The sequence below is a fragment of the Crocuta crocuta genome, unplaced genomic scaffold (genome assembly GCF_008692635.1).
Source record: "Crocuta crocuta isolate KB4526 unplaced genomic scaffold, BGI_CrCroc_1.0 scaffold42, whole genome shotgun sequence".
In the NCBI taxonomy this organism is placed as follows: Eukaryota; Metazoa; Chordata; class Mammalia; order Carnivora; family Hyaenidae; genus Crocuta; species Crocuta crocuta.
The window spans coordinates 1055362-1080806 of NW_027528744.1; the positions used below are offsets into that span (position 1 = coordinate 1055362).

The 25445-nt window shown below is 37.3% G+C and overlaps 1 protein-coding gene across 11 annotated transcripts in view; it reads left to right on the plus strand.

Moving 5' to 3' along the window:
• ARB2A (ARB2 cotranscriptional regulator A) overlaps positions 1-25445 on the plus strand; it is a 413025-nt gene that overhangs the window by 269890 nt on the left and 117690 nt on the right. For 8 of the 11 annotated variants that reach the window (XM_077755324.1, XM_077755321.1, XM_077755314.1 and 5 more), the window contains 2 exons: positions 2819-2935; positions 7131-7215. In XM_077755324.1, coding sequence (XP_077611450.1) covers positions 2819-2935; positions 7131-7215 — 202 coding nt within the window. Of the gene's footprint in view, positions 1-2818; positions 2936-7130; positions 7216-9302; positions 9385-14481; positions 14535-17990; positions 18340-25445 lie in introns of those variants that run through there. The other 3 variants (XM_077755315.1, XM_077755317.1, XM_077755319.1) reach the window with 3 other exon arrangements.

Sequence of the window (25445 nt, forward strand, 5' to 3'; positions counted from 1 at the left end):
CAATCTTGATTCCTATGTTCGCCCTACCCCATGATTGCTGTTCTCCAGCATTCTTCATCAGCACTCACTCCCAGTGGAGGAAGTAAGAGAGGGAAGGACTATGAACCAAGCTAACAAATGCAAGAAGTCAGAGGCTTTGAACAGAAATGGCAGTTGCAAGTAGTTTGCAGTGAGGCCAGAATAGAGGTAAATAGTCTGAAGAACTAAACTATTTTCACCAATTTACAGTTCTACGACTCCTTTTAAACAGTCGAATACTTGAAATTCTTTGAACTGGTTTCATTTGTAGCCCGCTCTTCATTGAGATCCTCTAGAATTTGACCATTCTTCACCTCTAGTAATACAATGTGAAAGTGATTTTTATACTGTAAAGGACTAGAACAGTATAAGGAATATCATGCTGGATTCTGTGAAGACAAGTTACACAGCATCACATCTATTGTGTGAAATGTCAGCCAGATGGAAAAAACAGACCAAAGGTTTTTTTCTCTGATAGTCCATCTAACAACTGTATATTTTTCCAAGTTTGTAGAATTTTAATTACCACATTTTCTGCTTTTGCACTAAATCCTGAGCCTCTTTGACTCTTAATTTTATATCATTTCACAAATGACTCTCAATATTCTGTGTCTTCAAATAACGCCACCTTACATAAGTCAGCACATGTTCACAACAACCACAACAAAATCCAGGGCAAATATTTTAAAATGCAGACATATTCTTAGAATACCAGGAGAGCATGCTCTTGTTTTGTAACTTTAGCAACAATCGCTCTAAATCTCTAAAAGGGTTAACTGTTTAGAAAATGAGAGTGAGGACATGCAAGTTCTTCATGAGCCAGGTGGATTCACTGTTGTGGAATTTTGGGTTCTATCATCTGATGTCAGTTTAAATTTTTATATTCTAGTGCCAACATGATCCATGACAATCTATTCTTTAAGGTAGTTTTATTTTTTTATTTTTTTTTTTAATTTGAGTGTCATTGATACACATTACATTCGTTTCAGGTGTACAACTTAGCCGTTTGACAAGTTTATACATTATGTTGTGCTCACCGCAAGTATAGCTACCGCCTATCCCAGTACATCACTATTATAATATTGTGCTCTGTATGCTGTGCTTTTTATTCCCATGCCTTACCCATTCCATAACTGGAGGCCTTCCGCTCCCTCTCCCCTTCACCCATTTTGCCCGATCCCTCCCCCTCCTCCCCTCCCTTTATTCCCTATATTTATAGTTCTGATTTTGCTTGTTGTTCGTTTATTCATTTTCTTAGATCCTATTTATGAGGGGAACCATACGGTATTTGTCTTTCTCAGTCTAACTTATTTCACTTAGCATAATACCCTCCAGGTCCATCCATATTTTCTCAAATGGCACAATCTCATCCTTTTGTATGGATGACAATCTATTTTTAAAATAAAATCTAGGAGAAGGTAGCAAACTACTTAATAATGAATGGGAAGTATTGAATTAGAGTATTATTTTATGCTTTTAAAAATATTATTGATATTGCAAGGTGAATTTTTGCAGCTTTATTATGATGTTGATAAGCAACATTGATTTTAAGATTTCCACATTATATAAGCAGTAAACAAAAGGCCCAGAGATTTAAGGTGTGGAAATTCTGCTGAAGCAGCATTAACAGTGAGTTAGATTCCCATTAGGTAGTGTTCAGTGAGAGGGGATGTGCATATGCAGGGTTTGAAGACATTTAAAACGGTGAGAGACATTTTCCATTCAGAATGCCAACAGGTATAATTTGGTATCCGTAGCCTGGCTTTTCAACGTTCACTGTATACGCTTTCATCGCCACTCAGAATTCTCACTTTTTTAAAATGTAGATATATACTTTTGAGAGATAATTCATAGAAATTAATAGCAAATGATCAAGAAATTGCTCTTCTATAGAGGGAGAAAATACACTGGATGCAAAGAAACAGTGAGGGCATGGCTATGAAATTTAGGACTCCTACTTACTGATTTTAAATGTAATTTTTTATTAAGCTTTCCTATGCTTGTGACAAATCAGAGTCCCTGGTCTTAGTAGATTAGAACCTTTCATGATTCTTTCAATGTGGAGCTATTATTTTTCACTTTTTTTTATCTTGCAGACCATTGATGAATTCTTCAGTTTCTTTAGCCGAGTGGCTCTTTTTTTTAAATTTCAGAACCATTTAATTTTATAGAAATAGCATTCTAAAGAAAGAAGCTACAAGTGTAATACTGTAGCATGTTGACATGAAGAAAAACATTAGAAAGCAAAATGATATTGATAGGCTTTGAAGAGAAAGATCTTTGTGGGCATCTAAAACACCAAGGAATGATAAGACCGTGTTGAAGAGCAGGCTAGTTAAATTAGAGAAGGCAAAGCAAGACATCTTTCATTACTGACATAGCATCTACTGAAAATAAGTAGAAGTTAGTCCTAAGTAGCTAACAGTGAGCGCCGGGTGCTAACTTCCCTGAAGCACGGAAATGGGAAGTGGTGGAAGAAAGTGGTAAAAGAAATCCTCAGGGATTCCTCCTTTTTCCCCCTGTGATCCCTTTAATCCTTGAATTTTCAAACCACATGGAAAATAATAGAGCTGCGTAGTTCTAAGACTTAAGTAGTATTATCTTTTTAAAAGAAAATATTAGGTCTTTTCACATCTCTGGACAAGAACAGGGCACGCGTTCAGTATAAAAAAGAGTAACTTTGTACAAGAGATGCCTGTTACTTTTTCAGTTTTAATATATTATTATCTATGACTAAGCAGGCTGCACCCAGGAGGGAAAAAATTATATCCAATATTTTATTTTCCTTTTTTTAAAACAGATGATTCAACGAGAAGCAGATGTAAAAAGTAAGGTAACTGCTGTGGCGTTGACAGACTCTGTTCACAATGTGTGGCATCAAGAAGCAGGCAAAACGATTCGAGAATGGATGAGAGAGGTGAGACGAGATTTTTTTTCAACGCTGAGATGAATGAGTGTGAGCCTTTATATCTTGAGCCCCCACCAGTTTATATCACCTCACGCCCCCAAACTCCGTTTCTAGAGGCAGAACATTTAGAGAGAATAAAAAAAGTAGACATGCTTGAAATAATAATAGAAAATCCTTCTGAAGAACAAATGCGTTTCTGAAAGCCCTTCTCCCTTTTTTTGGCTTTCTATAGCATGTTATGTATGCATACCGTATACGGTAGGAACTTGGGCTGAAGAAGGTCATGATCTGTTAGGAGGTTATTGTTCTCTGATTCTCTAATTCTTCCACCAGCTATTTAGCATTGGTGCTGCTCAGTTACAGGAAAGCAGCTTAATATACGTTGAGTCTCACCCTTTTCTTAAAAGGTGGTCAGTATGTGCCAGTTTTAAATGGATTGGCTCACTGCTTCCAGTAGGGGGAGAAGTAAAAAGCTGATAGTTTTTTGCCAGATGGACCTTTCGGCCTGGAGAAACCCAAGGGCTGGTCGTGGTCCAGGCTCAGGCTAAGGAAACTTCTTTTCAACATTCCTGAGGGCTAGTGAGCCTGAAAACTATCATGACTCATTGAACATGCTCCCCCCCCGCCCCCGCTTTGTTTTTAACTTTCAACCCATCATTTCTTTTATTTTGGTTATAGATGTACAGTTGAAACTTCTTTTTTATTTATACTCATCTTTCTGATATTATAAGCAATTGACATCATCCACACCAGACTGTATCAATTGTCTGTTCAAATCATATATTTCTTTAAATGAGAACTAGTTGACCTTCCTGATTTTCTCCCACTTGTTCTTAACAGAATACCCAGACATTTATTCAGCTGACCTCCCACCACAGGTATGGTGGGTAATTTCTACCAGCCCTTATGGTACACTGTAAGGACCAGAGAATTAATTCAACAATTAATTCAACAATACATATTTTTCTCTTTAAATAAAGTAGACTAAGTTCTAACTTTCTTATTAAAAATTTTAATTCATTTCATATCTACACGAAAATATTGTCAACCCTTAGTCTAGATGTTAAAGAGAGCCTCTCAGCACTATGGCCTACATGTGCTTCTAGTCTATAGTAATCATTCCCAACATTTCCAATTTCACAAAGAAGATAATTTACAACCTCAAAAAAACTGTAAGTTCCTAATTTCAGAGTAAAAGACCTTTAAATTGAGAATATTTAACTCTAAGAAATACTCTACATTGCCATTTTTTTCCCCTCAAACTCAGAGAAACTTTAGTTACATGGTGCATCCCAAACTCTTGGCTCTGGCCACAGGCTTCTTTCTCTGTTTGCTGGTTGGGACAAGGCAGGGCTACATCCAAGGCACAAACATGTTTCACTTGCTATCTTTAGTACAGCATGCCTTGCTGTCTGCTCAGGGATCCTGAGAATAGGATCTCCAGGGGCTTGGAACACACTCTAGCATGTTCTGAATTTAGGGAGGGCTTTCCTAGTCGGCTGCCTCTGTTGCCATCGACACTACACAAGTGTCCATCTCAGCTGAAGAACTGGGATGGGGGTAGTGTGAGCCATTGAGAAGAGGGATAGAATAAGCATTAGGAAAACAATGAAAGAGATTTGGTTTGTAACTCTAGTTTTTAAACTGTAGAATTACATTTCAGAATAGGGAGTTAGGGAAAAAAAAAGAATAGGAAGTTGGATTTGATATGCTAGAATTTCAAACAGATTGAATTCATGTGAATTCATGTGTAATGGCTGTATGTCTCATATTTCTTTCCATGTATTTCCCAGTACATTTACATTAATACTAATTATTATTATCATTTTAATTGTTTATTTTGTTATACTCTGTCACATGGCAAACGTATTTTTAGCTCATTTTGCCCTTTTCTACGTATTTTTCCTGGTGGGATAAAAATGTTACATGAGCGTGCACACACATGTCTGTGTACACTCATCAAACTGCTTTTAAGGCTTTACAGTCCTTCACAGGTACTTTGACATTCCAGAGAACTTTTGGACATACTCACTTTATAGGGTGTTTATTTTCTATCCTATTTTTATGAGAGATCAAAAACCAAATATGTGCCTAGATAAAAATTGAAATTTCAGAATCATAAATGTTAACCTGTCTTTTGTTTTAAATGTTTGAGTTAAAGGTGACCTGGATAAAATTCCTTTTATTCACCTTTTTAAAGTTAGTGATAACGAGTTAGAAAATGATTAATTGCTTGCATATTGTAATGTACCATCATTTTCATTAATACTAGAAATATCCTATAAGACATAGTTTTGCATATGTGAAGTGTAGGTGAGCAGTATTAAGACTGACATATCACCTGGGTAATAGCTGACTTTCATCAGATTTGGAGGTACTATGAGGATGAATAATAATTAAAATATATACCTAATCGCTGCCTGTCTGTCGGTAGTGCTAATTGCTGTCATTGAAAAGACTGAATTGTTTTAAAAAAAGTGAGAAAAAAGGAAAGTCATTCTTCATTGAAGCTATCTCCCTGTATCACTGGGAGCCTATTTTTAGTACCTATAGAAGTCATGATTTTTGAATTTATTAGGGGCTGTGATGAATGATAAAACAAATCATCCATTTACATATCTTGACACTGCTTTGGAGAATACTTATTTCTTACAAGCAAGTGTCACATTGTATATAAAAGCTGGCTAATTGTGTGCTAATCTTCTGCATTATCTAGAACTGTGTGATGTGGTTTTCTATAATAGTAATATTAATTTTACTTATTTCAGATGTATGAAATATCTTCTAAAACCCCATTTCTTTTATAATTTCTGCTTTCTCACATTGTATAATTTTGCATTCAGCTGCTAATTAAGATTAGGAGTGCAAGTTATAGAATACATATTCATTTTAAACCATCAAGCTAAAATACTAATATTTTATCCATTTTAAATATAAAAAGGGAGAAGGCATTTAAGAACATTACTAGATGTTGTGTTTGTTTTCATGGTTTTTTTTTTTTTTCACACAGTTCAATAGTTTCATTGATCTACTGTTTCTTATAAAAATCTGCCATGCTTTGTGAACTTCACTTTCTAATCTCATACAGCAACCCTTCCTTTATGTTATTCCTGCTCTCCCTGGTCCCAGAACAGTAGGGTTGCCTTGACAAATCTATTCAAAAGCCATTCCTCGGCCTTTATTGGTGGGGACTGGGGCCTTTGAAATTCTCTCCTCACTGCAACACAGCTGACATCTTCTTCCAGACAGAATGAATTAAGGAAATACAATAAGACACTTGATCTACCAGTCAAGGATCTTTCCACAGTGAGGACGGATTCCATGGTGCACAACCAGGGCAGCAAGCATCTAAAAATACACAATACGTGCTTGTTTACCAGAATAGCAATCAGCGATTTTTCCAACATGATTGATAGGATGATTTCTTTTAAAATAAAATCTGTCTGGAAATTTAGTGTGTGTGTGTGTGTGTGTGTGTGTGTGGGAGATTTTTAAAAAGCCATATGAGGCTAATCACATTTTTTTAAGCCAGACTTTAAATACAGAATCAGAATAGATGGAAGGAATATACACTATTTTTATTTCATTTATCTGACTGGTGAGTCATCATTGTCTTAAAGACTGTCTTTAATATTGAAGGGTTTGTGTCCTCAGACATACAGTTACAATTCGCTAGGTTGTGTTGCTTGTGAACTATTTGATACAGCCTTCACTGAACCCAGGTTGAAGTAAAAACTTAAAGTATATTTATATAGGCCAAATTTTAAGAAGTAAATGCAAAATTTATTTCTTCTAGTATTAGAGACAAAGACTATAGTTCAAAACAAAGCTATTCTTTCATATGATCAAATCAATATTTATTTCCATCTAAAAGTTAAAAATGGACATCCTTTTCATTTCCCCTTAATTATAATCTGAGCCTTTTCTTATAAATGTGTTACATCATGGCTCACAGAGCTTACATGTCTTCTTATCAGCACAAATAATTTGCTGAATTGTAGAAGATAAACTTTCTTCCGCAGCCACAGTGGTCATGAATAATACTGACTGTTTATATAAGAAATTTTTTACAGTGCATGGAAAAGAAATTGGATGTACTTCTAGTGGTTGATTATATAGGATAAAATTATCTGTGCAGCCAAAAAAGTTGGTCTTGGTTTAAAAAAAAATGTTTCAACAGAAAATTGTCTCTATTGCATTGCAGAATTGTTGTAATTGGGTCTCTAGCTCAGAACCATTAGATACATCAGTGGAGTCCATGCTGCCCGATTGTCCTCGAGTCTCAGCAGGTACGTGTTTGATGAGAGATATGGGTGGGTTTTTTTTAGGGTAAAAAAATACGCTAATGAAATGTGGAATTCTATTTTGTGAATTAAGCATGTTATTCTTCCTTGTATCTTTGAATGAATTATTGATAACATACGGCATGGGTCTGATCTACTGCCAGAAATTTGTTAAGTGGCTGAAAATGCTTCCTAAAAAACTCAGTAAAGATGATAGGTAAGGCAATTTGCAAGTAATATAGATAGTTGCACTGAAGCTTAGGGAGACAGAATGTACATAAATAGTTGATTAAGACAAGGACTGGGTAGCTAATCAGGATCTCAGAATATTTGTCACAGCTTGAGTACCAACTCATTGATACAACAGGCGGTCAAGGCTATGAGTTCAGGAAAGAGAGATTGCTGTGGTCTTAGAAAAATTCTTCATGCACAATATTTTGCCTGGACAATATTTTGTGTGTTAGGTAGGATGTGGATTATAGAAAGACGTGCAGGATGACATTCAAGGCAAAAGAAACAGCAATGTAAGGAATAAGGGCCGGAATGGATCTGAAAATGTTCACCACAGGAAACAAAGGCAAGATGGGCCTGCCTATTGAAAGAGGTAGAATGCAAAGTATCTCAGAAAGCAGGTAGGCTTAGGAAGACAATTTAAGGATGGGATTGATTTCCACCCAACAGAGTTTGTACATTAGTCTGTAATATCTAGATAAGAGGAGTAACATTTTTGTTGCTTTCTGGTTTCGGCTTTCACAATTCCCAACCAATTTGGATGGTAAACACAAAATGAGCAGTGGTATCTGGTTATGGCTGCAGAACAAAAATGGGCGTGCTTTGGCCAGAGAGGTCAGAATGAGCAAGTTTTGAACACGAAATACTCCGTAGGACAGACATAGGAGATAGTTAATCACTAAGCACTTAGAGTTTCAGACATGTTTACATGACTGAAGGAAATAATTTGGAGAACAGTTCAAATATTAGGTAAAGAATAGTTACTATAACTATAATTTACTATCACAAATACCTAAACTTGAACTCAGCCTCACTATCATCATAGCTAAACTTTTCAGGTCTGTCAGTCAAGGTTCAATCAGAGAAACAGATAGGAGATATATATGCTACAACATATCTATGTAATATGTATATATGTGTGTGTATGTATGTATATATATTATAGTATGTATAATATATTTATATACATATATGATATTATGTGTATATTATATAACTGACTCTTATCAGTAGTTCTGTAAAGTCACTGAGAATGCTGAATTAGTGAATCCTGGGGAAGCATAAGATTAGGTTCCTACAAGCTTCTGGTCACAACATTTTTATCAACCCACCAATATATAACCTTGCTTTATGAATGTTTCTATTTAAAGACACCTTATTTAATAAATATTGTTGAGTTCACTAACATTGAACTCATAGCCAACAACACGGTAACTCATACCTGAATGCAGCTTATCTAACACACTAATTTTCTCCATAAGACACATCACCATCTTCTAAGCAACACTAGGGCTTAGGGCTTAGGTGCTTAGGAACACTAGACAATATTTCAGCACTATCCTTGGAGGCCGTTTCAGACAGTGAAATCGCCACACTCACACACACACAAATGTGAAAAACATGGCACTAAATAGTCTGTGAAAAGCACACTGAAACAAGAGAACTGAAACAAGAAGGTAAAGCATGGCCTTATTTGACCTTTGTTAGGAATGTAAGCTAGGCAACTCACATTTTTCACCATTCTGCACATGAGCATCAATTAGGGAGTTTTAAATAAATTTTAGTAAGTAGGTGAATTCACAAATGTGGAATCCACAAATAATGAGGATATACTATATATAGTAATGGATTTGTTAAAAGGATTTGACCAGAGCTGATTAAGCTCTGTGAGAATGTTGACTTTGCATCCATGTTGGAGCTTGAGACTGCAGAGCAGAATTTGTTAAGGGGAGATGGGTGTAAGGTGATGGAGAGAAAGAATGAGTGAGATCCCATAAGCATGACCTGGAGCCTGTGAGGATGGACTTAAACTCATGTTAGTTCTTTTTGCTTCTGTCCTTGGTGATATGGGTGTCCTGTAGAAAGCAGTGTCCTGACCACACAGACACACACCTGGCCCAGGCATCCGGGATGCTGAAGGAGAACTCAGGGAGGCTGGAACAGGTACAGTCCTGGCTCCTCCTTCCACCGGCCCGTGAGCTAGCAGATGAACAACAACACGTGTCGGCTAAAAATGGCTGCCGCTTCACTTCAGCCCTCCAAACGTCCCACAGAAATTTCCTTTCTGTGGCATCCTAGACACCAACACACAGTTTGAAAAAGAATTCTGGGAAACATAGTGCAGTGTAGCCAAACTGACACATTACGGGGCCTCTACAGTTCACCCCTTGTCACCTTGGCAGTTATCCACATTCTCTTAAACCAAACTTAATCTACAAATAATTGTAGGTATTAATGAAGTCATGTTTGTACCTGATGCAATACAACTACCCCATGTTGTAACAAAACAAAAACACACTACCCCTTTCCTCAGGAAAGGATACAAAGCCCTTTTATTGTCCTTGGCTGATGTCTATTCTTTTCACCTTTTGTATCCTATAATGTAAATACTGAGAGATAAAGCTAATTATATTGACACATCTTATGTGAAATGATAAGGAAATAAGAGAGGAAAACAAAAATACATAATATATATATTCAAATCAAAATAAGGAAGAAATACCCATAGCTATTACATTCCTCATTTTTGCAACTGGCCATGTATTTATAGCTGGTATTTAAAACTACCTTCATTCCACATGCCCTTTATTCTTAAAAAGCACCTCAACTGGTCATGGTTCTTGCCTGGTAGGCTGACCCATACCTTCATTCCTGAAACAGCCAGGTCATTAGGTATCCTGCCTGAGTTAGATTATTGTACTTTCCTGTTGACATTCCTCACAGGAAGTACTCACCCTAGACGATTTGCTGTATTGCAGACACACTCCTCTTTATCCCCATTGTAGTAATAGCAACTCAGTTATCCCTTACTAATCAGGATCAATCACCCCAGCCAAGATAGTAAGACTCTCCCACTTCTTGTTAATTCAATGGTGTATGGAGCCCAAAGTGGCAAGATAACAGTCTCAGCTTCCAGCTCATTGGAATCATTGTTGTGTCACTCAACAGAAGCACCTTTAGATCAGCAGAGCCTGAAATCATAGAAATGAGAAGCAACAGTTTTGTTTGTAGGTCACTCAGGGTAATAAGCAGAGAAGCCCGTCCCATTTCCATCCCTTCATTCCCAGACCTGGGAGAAATATCACATGAATTAAATGCTGATTTAGAGCATGTACCATACCCTAGAGTACATTGTCTCAGCCCCACAAGGTGTTGTCCCCTAAGCAGGCACTGTAACCTCATCTCCGAAAAGTTATTTCACCATTTTATGGAAGCCCCCTGTTTAAGGATCATAGGGAACATGGTAAGACCAGTGAATGTGGGCAGCCCTCAGGCTCTTTCTTATCTTCTCATTTGGGTCTCTCTGATGGAAGCCAGATGCTGTATTATGAGTTGCTCTTTGCACAGGCCCATTTGGCATAGAATTGGTGTCTCTGGCCAGGAGTCAGTCAGTACTTGTGGCCTGTCCTCAGCCAGGTTCATGACCTTGGAAGAGGATCCTCTCCCAGATCAGCTTTGAGATAACTGCAGTCCCAGCCAATTATGGGTGATGTGATGGCCCTTGATGGGATGGCAGGAAGCTCAACAGGACATAAACAAAGCTTGTTGAAATTCCTTGGAAACATCTAAAATTCTCTGAGCACAAGTTAATAATGGATATCCAGACTCTACATTCAATTTAATAAGGTCTTTTTTTCCCAGCTTTCTAATTTATAAAGTTCTTAAGCTTATACTATGCTTTCATTGTTTGACCATAGTCTTGTGGTCAGCACAGTGAAATTGCCTATAAAAATATATACTCATTAAGACTATATTTTTTCTTCATTGCTGAATATGTTTTCCTTTACAAAAAAAAAAAAAAAACNTATTATGAATTAATATGTATTTTTAAAAAAGGTGCGATGAAATTTTTAAGTTGTATTTAACACATCCCTGATCATTATTATCAGTACAGTCATATTGTTTTAATTTTTCTTTTGAAAGCAAATGTTATACTTGACAACTCCACAGTTAGGTGTTGGCAGTGTTGTACCTTATACTTAAAATGAAGTCTGATTTTTCATTTATCTTATCATATAGTGAACAGTGAATATTTGAGGGGTGCTGAATATGTGTCAAGTGACTATTTGCCCCACTTCTGTTAGTGGTGTTTCCTACTAGTAAAATTAGCCAGTTATTCAAGGAATTACATAATAGATTAGTAGGACCTGTGTTTATTGTTTAATGTATAGCACACATTCTGCTTTTTTGTATGTCTGTTATGAAATGGCAAGAACAAGTATCCACCTCACTTATCTTGTAGAAATGTTATAAAAACAATTTTTGTAGTATCTGGAGGGACATTTTGAGTTCGTCAGAAAGAAGACACTGTAAAAAAACTAATGTGGTGCTGTGTATTCTGTCATTTTAGGATTTAAGGCTGTCATTTTAAAACTATTATTATTTTGATCATATGGGAATGAAAAAGCATTTGCAGAGATACCGTCCCTTCCTTTTCCCTGTTTAAATTGTATTCTTAGACAGCAAATATTTTCCTATGTGCTCTGTGATGCTGATAAGGGTCACAAAGTATTTCACAGAAACCAGAGTCACAGAAAGATAGAAAGTACAGTGAATAAAGCAAATGTACAACTAATTGTAGAAAGAAAAATGTAAAGTAAGACATAGAAAAATGGAAGCAAGAAAGCTAAGGGAGACATGGGGTAGCAGTAAGGATGAAATTAGAAATTATCTTGTATGGTGTGCTCTTCCTCAAAATAGCTCATATAATTTTTAACTGCATATGAGGAGGCATTCCCCCTAGAGGAGAGGAAAGCAAAATGTAAACGTTTGAAAACAGACAAGGTTACAGAGCACTGAAATCTTCTGACTTCTTAGAAGTCTTGTACAGCTTGCTTTGGCTGGCATGTGACTGACAGGCAGCTTTTTGCCACATTTTTCTAACAGAGGCTAGATTTGGGTAAGCGTGGCTGGTAAGGCTTATACACTTTCAAACCTCTCCAGGTGTGCTCCCTACATGCCTCTCTGGGTGTGTGTGTTCAGTCAGCACACATTCATTCAGCAAGGATTTATTTACTGTGGTCTAGGCGTTGTCCCAAGTGCCAGGGGGGTAGCAATGAATTACAACAAATAAAGTTCCCTTATGGAGCCTGCATTCTGGTAGGGGAGACAAATAATAAGCAAGATAAATAAGGAAAACATATAGTATGTTAGATAGGTAGTTGGTAGGAGAAGTAGAAAGCAGGAAGAGAGGACCTGAAGTATGTGGAAGTAGAGGCCAGAGAAGGCCTCCCTGAGGTGACATTCCTGGGACATTTCTTCTAGTCATACTCTCCCTCTCCCACCACCACCCACTGATAAAGACAGTACTTGCCCATCTGACTTTAGAGATCTTTCCTAAATTTCAGGTTACCTACTGAGCTCAAAATTCTACACCTTATTCCCTCCCAGCATTCTCTTGTTCTGGGTCCTTGAAACCCTCAACTTCTCATCAGATCCATTTTATGCGTTCTCTAAGATTTATGGCGACCACAAAGCATAGGAGTGAGCAAGTTATTAAGATATTCCACTCCTCCTTGAGCCACACATATAGAAAAGTGTAACATTTATATGGCGCCCTGGGCTTCATAGGCAAGGTTGGTTATGTCCAGAGGTGAAGGGACGGAGCCACTCCTGGCTGACCTGAAAGGTAAAAGGATCAGTATTTTGACACACCTGTGGCCACTTTGCACCAAGCACACAGGATGGCAGGCTCTGCCTCCTCACAGCTTCATTTTTCCTCCTAATGTGAAGGAAATACCTGAAGCTAGATTCACTAAAGCTGTGTAGTCTAGAGATGTGATGCCTGTCAACTTATTTCCTCCCAGAACTTGTATCCATCTCATTTTTCCTTGTCCTTGTCATAGCTTGAGACAGGACTTTCTGTAATATTTCAGTTTATCTAGAACACTTGGTATAAATCAGGGCACCTCAAAATTGTAAAAATAATGGCATAAATATTAAAAAAAAGAAAAAGGAAAAAAGAGAACAATAGTTGATGTCTTAGGGTTAAGAATTAAAGTACCAACCTTACTATATTTAGATGACTTCATCTTGGTTCTGGATGTAGAAGAGGGCTGTTGATAACACGGACCTGTCAAGCCACATTTTCCCACCAGAACTGAAAGTGGAAAATTAGTAGATTCTAGGTATATTTGAATTGTAGAAAACCTGCAAACATAACCCAAATTTTACTTTGCTTAAGTAGTCAAGATTAACTGCTTACACTGACTGAACTAACTGAATATTTGCTAAATATTTACTTCAATTTATAGCTGAAAATATATCCTGAGGAAATGACACGAAGGAGTTATATCTCTTCTTTGTTAGTGAATAATCACTTGCTTCTAAAGATAGCAGTGAAAAATCGACAGTAATTGCTTCTAGATGTGGTGTCATTCAGAATGTGTAGACAAGTTGAGTTGTCTAATATGTTTTTAGGCATAGCTCAAATTAATTAGGTAATTGAAAATCTATACTTTGCCTTATAAACAGATCTTAAAATTCAAGGCATATTCTCGTATATGATATTGTACCACCATTTGACTACATGTACTGCTCAAGAACTGTAGCATCTCTCTTTCCATTCAAAGGATATACATTCTAATCCTTTAAGTGATGTTTTCATTAACTAAATAGCACTTTTCAGGCAGTTTTTGTTCATTACTGTGGAATTGGCCTTGTAGCTGTTATTCATCAGTTAGTTTCCGTATTCATTGTTCTGTGCTACCTTATAATTATTAGTTAATGTAAGGGATGAGTATTCTAAAAGTTGACCACCAGAAATTCTTGTGTTTTCAATGAATCATTCATTATAATTAGCTAGCATCAGGAGCTCTGGGGAAATAACTGATTAGAGAATCATTTAGAATAACCTATCTAAATATATGATATTTATGTAGATCACCAGTATTTGCCCTGATTATATGTACTTAATCAGATCCAATATTTTCCTCTGCTTTTTATTCATTCAGTTTTCCAGTAATCACAGTGAATATAACTAGTTGCACTTCAAAAATCTCACTTAAAAAAAATTAAAAATAGCCACCATGTTTTTTACAGCTTTCTGAACCAATTTGCGAAAAATCCTTCGAAGAATTTGGCAGTAAAGGTGGCAACTCTCCTTTTACTGAGCTAACTCTTCCTTTTAAAGATTAAAAAATTTTTTAACTAATTATTTTTGGAATGCTTTGGGATAAATAACCAAATAATATGAATTTGTATTTGTACGTTTTGAGTTAATTTGTAAGAGCGATCACGTTTACTGTCCCTATAGCACTGCCTCATGACTCTTAATACTATGTCCCTGATTGTTGGAAAAGTAAGTCAGAGACCAGTAGTACCTAAGACAGAAATGTTCACCCTTCTTACTGTATATTAAGTACTGATCTCCCTTCCCATGGCTGTCTGTACTTCACTTTTTCTCTCTTTCTCCTTCCCTCTGTCACTTCGGTCTAGGTCACTGCTCTTGATGGTTCTCTCTGTGTCTGTGTATTGAACTCTGACTCTCTGTCTCTCATCTGGCTTAGTCTCCACATCCTACTCTTCCCTTAGTTTTTGTCTTCTGTGTCTCCCTGGCTTCAGTCCCTGCACCTAGAGACTCTGTCTGCAGCCTGAGGCATCACATCTCCCCCAGCCCACCATCTCTGCCTGCCCCTACCTGACCTTTGTGCTTTGCCTGGATCCACAGCCCTTCACTCCTCTTTGATTGTGGGCTTTGTGCCTCCCTCAAGCCACAAGGTCTCTGCTCTTAGCCACACATTTTCTGTCCGCTTCCCTCTGCGCCCACCCTGCCTGCTCTGTGTGCCTTATCAGATTCGGACGTCAGGTCACCAGAAACAAATCTGTCTGCTGGCAAAATTACCCGGAAAATAGGACAGTTCAGAAAAACTGTATTGCTTTCTAAACGTGATTTGAAACATCTAAAATATAAATTCTTTAGTACCAAGATTAAAATTCAAAGTGAACATTAGGTACCATAGACAGGCCAAATATTTTCAGTTTATAAAATCCCAGGATGTTCTCAGTTAGTTATCAGTACTTTAAAAGCAGGGATAATATTTTTTTAAATTTTTGTTTTATCATACTTTTAAAACTATAGTCCATTTTTAATGGAAAATAGTTCTATTTAATGATAAATTTTGAGATATTTGATGAATGAGCTCACTTTTTAGGTATTAGAGTTGATTTAACAGATATATGATGTCTAAATATTCCTTAAGAATTGGTATGGAATTTCTGTCCGTATTGTTTATTAAATCTCTTTCAATCATATGGATCTCACCCCAAGTATTCAATATGTTATGCCAATAAATAAAGAAATCTTATGCCAGCTAGTGTATAGATATTTTGAAGAATCTCATGATAGAATTCAATTGTATTCCATAATTTCTTAACTTCTAAAATACTATAGAAGTTACTTGTTGAACATTTGGGCAAAGAAACGTAAATATTATTTTAAGCTTTGTATAACAGAGATTTCTGTAAATGAGACTCTTATAAGAGACCCTAAATTAAAAACCGCTAATAGTTGGAGCGCCTGGGTGTCTCAGTCGGTTAAGTGTCCTACTTCGGATCAGGTTATGATCTCGCAGTTCGTGGGTTCGAGCCCCGTGTCAGGCTATGTGCTGACAGCTAGCTCAGAGCCTGGAGCCTGTTTCAGATTCTGTATCTCCCTCTCTCTCTGACCCTCCCCTGCTCATGCTGCCAATCTCTCTCTCTCTCTCTCTTTCTCAGAAATAAATAAAACATTAAAAAATTTTTTAAAATAAAAAAAAATTAAAACTGCTAATAATCACCTAAAATCAGTATCGGCTTAGAGACTCTTTTAGTTTTAGATATTTAACAAGTATTTTTTTAAAAAACAATATTGAATTATTTCAGGTTTTCACTTTTATTTCCTTTTAATAAATTGCCTTCAAAAAATTTAGTGTTTCTTCTCATTTTAATGTATGTGACAAAGTACCCACACCTTTCCTGCTTAGTTTCCACAAGGAAAGTGATTAAGCTTTGAAAAAGAGATTGTTGATTTAAGGCCACAAATACAAGTGATTAAATAAAACCAGTATGTGGGGCACCTGGGTGGCTCAGTTGGTTAAACATCCAACTTCAGCTCAGGTCATGATCTCACGGTTAGTGGGTTTGAGCGCCACGTCGGGCTCTGTGCTGACAGCTCAGAGCCTGGAGCCTGCTTCAGATTCTGTGTCTCCCTCTCTCTCTCTCTCTGCCCCTCCTCTGCTTGTCCTCTGTCTCCCTCTGGCTCTCAAAAATAAACATTAAAATTTTTTTTTAAATAAACGTGACCAATATTTGAGAAACATTAGTGGAAAATAGTGGGAAAGCTACTTTGGAACTAGATGATGTGGAGTTTGAATTTTCTAGTGAAAGTACAGTCTTCTACAACCTTTGTAGTTCAGATTTTTGCGGCCCTCATGTGGAAGAACAGTCTCTTGGAGTTACTTGGTTTTGCTTTTCTTCAGAAGTAGTATTAAGTGTATAAAATCAACATATGTGGCAAAGCCTAAATTTCAGAACATCCAAATTTAGTTATGTTTATGAATTAATTAATAATTTCTAATTAATTTGTTTCCCCTAAAATTAGAGCCTAACTTCCTATCTTTCCACAAACTTGAGTTATTTTTGGTTCTTTTGAGACAAGAAACTGACTGTAAATATTTGTTCCTTAATCCCACAAAGATTTACTGAGCACTTAGTATGTACTAGGCACTAGTCTAGACTCCAGCTGTGTAAAGATTGCTAGATGTGACTTTTGCCCCTCAAGGAGCCTGTGGTCTCCTAGCAGAAAGTCTTCTCTTTGTTGGAAACATTCTCTTTGTGCCTAGAGAGTGTTCAGTGNGAGTAACTCTTAGTTTGCAGACATCCGCCTTTATTGACTGCCACTGCTGCCTAAGAGCTAGTGCATCTTCCAAAAGTATCCACCTTCTTTCCATGTTATTGTGGAGCCCCTCACTTTTACTTCAGATCCATGTTTCAAATGAATATATTACTTATCATTTCAAACTCTTTACTGGTAGTAAGTCACCACTTATAAGGAAAAGCTTTGTGTTTGTCATGACTGGATAGTTTCTATTCTCCCCAGTGTGTAGGAAAAATTAGCTCTATAATATGATCAGATGAAGATTTATAATCACACCACCTATAAAATGGAGATAACATTAGTACCATCTCAGTGGGTTATGGTCAGAACTAAGTGAAACCATCCATATAGGACTATTAAAATATTATCTGGCATCTAGTTAGGGCTCAGTAAATATAGTCATTCTTTACTTTGCATGGTCCCAAATACCCATATTGAAGTTACCATAGTTTAGTTAAAGAACACCAAATCACCCACACACACAAAAAATACAAGGTTCACATTTCAGTTACCCCAGTGTATTAACTGAATGGTTGCATTCAGTACGAATCTCTATATGTACTACAGATGCACATAATGATCAGCAGCCAATCACATCGCATCGCTTCTTTCAAAATCTTTCACTGACTGGTCACTGCATATCTGGTATTCAATTTATGCACAGACAGTACTATCTTCCATTTTATAAAAATAGATGATCAAAAGAGACCTGGCCAACAAAGATGAAAGTGCAGCAAAGAAATGGAATGCAGGAAGTAAAATCGTAAAGTGCTTGTGACGGTAAAGATGAAGATGTCCCAGAGGGAGTGACGCTAGCAAAAAACACTCCACATGAAATGAACGCTCAGAGATATTTCACGACATTGGAAGTGTGAAGGATAAAATGCTGGAAGCTGATCCAAACTTAGGAGTATGAAAATTAGCCAAGACATAGAAAAGATTTGCTTGAACTGTATCTTAAGCTCTATGAAGGGAAGGCAAGCACTGTTCAAACTACTTTAGCAAGTTTTTTACAAAGAAATAAAGCATTTTCATTCTCATTGTTTCTGTTGTTTTAAGTTATCGTGTACTAAATGTTGTTGTTTTTACCATTTTCTTATTCCCCTACTCGTTTTTTGCTGACCACGAGTGGATTTTTTATGTTTCGAAAAACAAATTTAAAGGTCATGAAACAACCATAGTTTTTCCCTTGATTATCATGACGACTATGCTTGATTTCAACTTATATGGTCATGTTTATAGTCATTTTATACTGTGCAAAGTAAAGACTTCCAATAGTTATTGTTATTAGAAATTATTTTATCCAAGTCAAGTTCTATGGTTTTAGAGAAATTGTTCAATGCTTTTCCATATTTGAGAATTTAAAAATTCCTTTCAGTTCTCTCCTGCTTCTATCTTTGTTATTTTCAAGACTAAGTCCTGATTCCTGTCATGTCTTATCACAGAGTTAACGCTTAGATCCTCCCAGTTCATCTCCTACAGAAATACAGTATTCATCCTCAGCTTGCCCATTCTTTAGTATTCAGCCTCCTTTCTTCATTGTGCTAAATCTAGTAAAATTCCACGCTGACCCTTTTCGCTTTCATTCTTCTTGCTAATGTCTTGGTCTTCCACACTCCCTGAAAGACTCTTGGTTCTTTAATATATTGTTTTCCTTTCGTAATGACACCTGCCCTAGAATATATCCCTATGAGAAACTTCTTTAAATTCATTGGTTTCTTCCTTATGTTTCATCTACATTCCTGTCAATCATAGAAGACAAATGTCTTTCTTGAATTTAAATTATTACAAGAAATTCTGTGTAAGCAAAATGTAAAATTCTAGCTGGAAGTTAACCAAGTTAACACTTGGAAATGATGCCATGATTGGCAACAAAATTAAAATTAAAAATAAATGCTGTGCATTTTTACTATATACCTTTTTATACTTCTGGAAACGTGTGAATGTAGACTTGGACATTCAAAAAGACAGTTAAATTTTTATGAAATACATAATGATCATTGAAATCTTGCTTTCAGTTCTCCATTCATAGCTGTTTCAACAGAATTGCTTCCTAGAGGTCTAAGGCTTTCAGAAGGTGAAACCTTCATCTGCCTGATGTTATGCGCACACACATAGAATGGAGAACAGGCTACTGAGAGCTGCAGTGAACTCCAGGGAAATAAATGTGGGTTTGGGCATGAGTCTTCTGCTCACAAGATATTGATAGCCTGGTTGGTTCTCTTTAAGACCTCTGGAATCATAGTGAGGTGACTTTAAATAGGATTCAGTTTAATAACTTGACTTATTACCTCACTGTCGGAATCCAGGGACTTGGTCAGGTTTAAAATGCTAAAAGGAGTTTTTAATCTATATATTTAGATAGAGTTACCACATCGGAACTTAAAATTTTAAGTCTGGTATTACCTCTGGAATTTTCTGTGGTTATTATTGCATTTCATGTTACTGAATGTATGTGTTCATTTTTCCAAAAAAGATTTAAGTGTCTCCTTTTGGCTTGTTGTAGTTCAGAGTTTCTTAAGGAGATTCCGGGGGAATTCAGAGACTCCAGACATTGTGATGGTAATGGCACCAAGATCAACTAATGTAGAATATCCTTAACAAAAAAATACAGTGCCTAAAAGAATTATCTCCTGTAAACAGAAATTCTACTCTACTTCTCATTTACTTCTCTGAGGCCATGTCACCTTCTGAATTACCGGTTTCATTGGTGGTAAGTTGTCGTTTCTGTTAGGTGTATTTTACTGCACAATATAATGGAACATTTTTTATTAAACCATTTGTCTATCTCCTGCTCTAAAGTGTAAGCAGAGTACAAATTTGAATGCAGAAGAACAGTGACTAGACTAATCAATGCAAGAACATCCTTAAAGCTTTTCTTGTGTAACAAGGGCAAACTCAGCTAAAAAGTTTGTCTAACTCCTGCTTGACATAACAAGAACCTTTACACTTTATCTGCCTGTGACTCTCTGTGAATATACCTGACTCATCATCAGAGTGCCTTTCAACTCAGCCCTGCTCAGCTCAATTGTTCTTCCTGCCTTATATAGACATTTAAAATTCTTTGAGGCTTCTGTTGAAGACTGTAGAGCTTTTATATTTAATATTATTTTATAGCACAGGAAGTTCATAGTTCATCAATACGGCAGCTCTACAAAATATAATGGAAGGACTTTTGCCTATAGACGCAAAACCTCTTTGTAGCCCCTGGCTGTATGGTTGTGTTACATCTGTGTCATGAGCTTTTATTTCTAAGCAGCAATTATATCACAGCAGAGTCATTTTTTTTTAATGACAAAAAGAAGTAACAACAAAAAGAGTCCTTCATAATCTTAATCCAAAATTAAGATAATGAAGGGATTCTATGTTGGTGGTACTACTACCTTCTAGTTTTTCTCTACATATTTTATGAGTAAAGGTGTTTGGCAATAGTTATTCACCAGTAGCTGTCCTTTCACTTGTTCTTATCTTCTACTCTCTCCTGTACAGAACAGTGCTATTATCTTTTTTATGCATTCATTTCATAGAGCAATAAGTGTTTATTTTTAGTGAATTTGTTGATTTGGTTATCTTTTTTGCATGTTATTACAACTTCAGTATTCTTTTTTATTTATTTTTGAGAGACAGAGGGAGAGCACAAGCAGGGGATGGGCAGAGAGAGAGAGAGAGAGAGAGAGAACGAGAGACAGAATCCAAAGCAGACTCCAGCTCTGAGCTGTCAGCACAGAGCCCGATGCAGGCTCCCACAAACCATGAGATCATGAACTGAGCCAAAGTCAGACACTTAACCGACTAAGCCACTCAGATGCCTCACAACTTCAGTATTCTTATTCTATGTACTTATAGAATACACTTATGTACTTATAGGTACACTCATGTCTTAATTACTTAGCTTATCTTCGATGTGTCAGTTTGTCTTAATACAGCTTTATACTTAAAAATCCACACAGAGGTTTAATGGTTTAATCATTTCCCTATATTTTGAGGCAGTTCTCAGTGAACTTAATTGTAATGTGTGGTGTTGACAGTCTCACTGGAAGTTAGAGGCATCTTTCCTTACTATCCTCAGTTGCCACAGTTTTCCTGGATGCCTGACTTCTCCTTCCTAGACCCAGAGAGGAACAAGCTTCCCAGTGCCTGAATCTTATCTCCTACCTTTGCCTTTTGTCCCGCTCCTTGACTGATATGGTTCTTGGGGAAGTACACTTGCCCTTCAGCTGAACAGTGCCTTTACACCCCGATACCTGGTCAGTGCTTGGTTATTAAGACACCTGCACAGCGGGTAAACTGAAATTAGCACCATCCAGTCTGCCTTGCCCATCCAGCTTGATTTGTTCATCATTCTTAGATCTCCCGGTCTACTCTGTTGATTTAATTACATTCACAAAATTTGTTTTGTTTCTGGATCCTCTGCTAGAGAAATGACATTTCTCATATATTCTTGAACAAAGCCCTCTCCTCTGTCTGGAGCATGAGCAGCTTTGGGAGAGATGTTATTTGGAGAGGTGAAGATCACCTTCCTAGCCAATAAGATAACTGATCAACAGGAGAGTGTGAGTGAAAGTCAGATCTCCTTCAAATCCAGGTGTCTTTATGCACATACCAACTGACAACACTGTGGCTAGCTCAGACGTTAGCACATGCTTTGGCCCCTAAGCACAAAATGAATGGTGTCTATAATGTCCATAGGAGACATTATATCTCCTAGGTGGGGAGGTAAGACATGAAACTCCAGCTAACTTTTAAGGCAGCCAACTTATATATGTGGAAATGCAGTAAGTTTGGGGCCAAGGGAGAGCACTGTGGTCCCCAGCGTATGGGAAAAACTTTCCAAAGAGATGAAACTCGAAGCTGGCCCTTATAAGAATGTTTATTATTAACTTTGCCTCCACAATTTCCTGCTTCTTACCATTAGTGGATCTTGGCAGCTGGTTTTGCCATCTTAGAATAGAGAATACTTACGAAAAGCATAATAATACAAATCCTGATACTTTGTGCATTTCTGCTTAAAAGCCAACTTGTCTTAACTCCCAAGATTCTAATAATAGAAAATGGTTAACTTCTCTTTGAACAAGTGTAGCTGTCCTGTTCTCCTGACAGTTTTTCTTCTTCCCCATTTAGATTATAAATACACAGGAGCCTGGGACCATGTGTTTCTTATCCTTACTTTGTAATTCCCCAATGGATAAGACTGGCCCACTTCGTACATTGTAATCTAATCACTTACTAAGAGGTCTCTGTATTTGTTGAAGGTGATGGATTAGCCTTTCAAGCGCTCCTGCCCAAACATTGCTGGTTGTCTTGGGCATACTCATCACCTGCCTTCTTCTGATCTCCGTTTTCTCTTCCAACCAAATATACTCCTGGTGTTTTTTCTTTCTTCCCTGATCACTCCATTTCCCTAGCATATTAAATATACTTTTAAGGAGATGTCAAGACTTCCCTTAAGAATATGGGCTTTTATTTGTGGCAGCACACATGCATTAACGGGAGATAGGCATGTTGACTGATGAAATCTGCCCAAGTACAGAGAAAGCCTTAATTGAGAGCACCCAAGTTAATTTTAAAACCCATCAAGTTAATATCGCTTTACTTTTTTCATTTAGGAAATGTGTTTAGCTACTATGTTTTAACTCATTTAATATAATCTTTCCTCAAATTTACTTGAATTCACTTTTTTTCCAATTCACTAAAAATGTTTTTATTCAGCTATCGTTTTTAGACAACTAATGAACCTTTTCTCTGTGGTTCTCTCCTGCAAATGGGCTGGTTTCAATATGTGGGCTTTAATTTATATAATTGCTCTCTTTTATTCCTCTTTGTGATCCACTTTCCATTCTGTTTAGCAGACACTGCTTGCTCTGTAATTTTGAAAAAAGAATAGCAGTGCATTTACATGGAAAGATAACAGCAAAACTGTTCTTAAGTGAAATTTTGTATCTTGTAAACTATTTTTCATAGACTGTCATCTTGAAACTTAAAGCAAATATGGACGTCTTATCCCCATTAGTGCTGCACAGATTCATTTCTTTAATGTTAAACGATACCGATTAACTTCCTCCTCTGTGCCAAATACACTTCCGGGTGGTGAGGATCTAACATTGAACTAGACAGACAAGGACCTTGCTCTTTACCAGCATACATTCTAGCCAGGGCTGCAGTTGAGATGCAAACAACAATCACATACACAGACAGCAGTTGCCTTCCCAACTGTTTTTCCCTTTACCATTGCTTCAAGGCCACATCTCCGACCGTGTTACCTGTAGTGTTGTGTTCAATTTAGTCTTATGGTACTGCTACACCCGATCTAGTGTTTAAGGGCCTTGTTCTAGTACAAGAGAGAAAGAATAGAGATGCTCCTGGGAGGTTCAAGTTTCTTGCTATTGCTCTGAAACTAAATTTGTGATTTACTCTCAGAATTGTAAAGGTGAGAATTCGTTCACTCATTCAGAAACACATATTGAACAATGTATCAGTCAGGGTTTGGTTATGTTTTGGGCTTTTATAACACCTACATGCCCTTAAGTACCTCACACTCTAGACGGAGGGTGAGAGACATAAAATAAATAATGACTGATAAATATTAAAATAAAAATACACATCTATCAAATAAGGGGAGCACTACAAAAGCAGGAACTAACTCTGCGTGGGAGTAGGTTTCACCATAAGGTCACTTCTAAATTGCATCTTAAATTTTTTTTGATGTTTTATTTGATTTTTTGAGAGACAGAGAGAGAAAGAGCATGAGCAGAGGAGGGGCTGAGAGAGAAGGAGACACTGAATCCAAAGCAGGCTCCAGGCTCTGAGCAGTCAGCACAGAGCCTGATGCGGGGCTCAAACCCACAAGCACAAGATCATGACCTGAGCCAAAGTTGAACACTCAACCAGCTGAGCCACCCAGGCACCCCGCTTCTAAACTGCATCTTAAAGGTGGCTGGAAATAGAGCCTGCTTCATGTATTCAAGGAATGATTACTGAGCACCTTCTACTGAGCCAGGCACAGTTTCAGGCACCATAAACATAGCAGTGAACTGGACAAAGTCCCTGCTCTCTTTGCAACAGAGAAACCTACAATAAGCATATGACAAATAATTATATATTAGGTAGTGATACCTATTAAGACCACAAAACAAAGCTTAATAAGGGGAACCAAGAATGATAACAGATATTGTTTTAGACAGGATAGTCAGAGAAGGCCTTCCTATTGAGATGACATTTCAGCAGAATCCTGAATGAATGAGAGAATGAGACCAAAAAGCAAAAGGAAGCCATTTCAGACAGAAGGGCCAGCATGAATAAAGGTATAGTAGTTATGAAAAGTGTGACATCTTTAGTGCAAACTGAGGTATTCTCACTAAGCAAGGTGGGATGCAGGGAGTCAGGGAGAGTGTGGTAGATGAGGCTGGGGAAAGAAGGAAGAGAAGGAGGGCGGAAGAAATGGGAAAGGTCAAGAACAGTTTCTGGGCTGTTCATAGCAGCACTCTCCACAATAGCCAGAACATGGAAAGAGCCTAAGTGTCCATCAACGGACGAATGGATCAAGAAGATGTGGTTTATCTATACCATGGAATACTACATGGCAATGAGAAACAATGAAATCTGGCCATATGTAGCAACATGGGTGGACCTTGAGGGTGTTATGCTGAGCGAAATAAGTCAGGCAGGGAAGGACAAATATCACATGTTTGCACTATAGGAGGATTAGGAGGAACTTAATGGAGGAACAAGGGGGAGAAGAAGGGGGGAAATGGTGGGGGAAAGAAAGAGAGGCAAACCATGAGAGACTCTTGAATACTGAGAAACAAACAGGACTTATGGATGTCGGGGGGAGGGGGAAGATGGGCATGGAGGAGGGCACTTCTGGAGATGAGCACTGGGTGTTATATGGAAACCAAATTGACAATAAACTATTTGTAAAAAAAAAAAAAAAAGAAAAAAAAGAAAGAAAAAGAACAGTTTTTGGGCCTAAGTTTGGGTGACTGAGTGGGTGATAATACCATTAACCAAGTCAGGGACCCCTGGAGGAGAGGCAGTTTTAGGAATGCAAATAATGAATTTGATTTGGGGCAGTGGGAAATAAGAATTGGATATTAAGAGTCAGGGCTAAAATACCAATTTGGCTCTTACCAGCATGTCATGGAAATTTAAA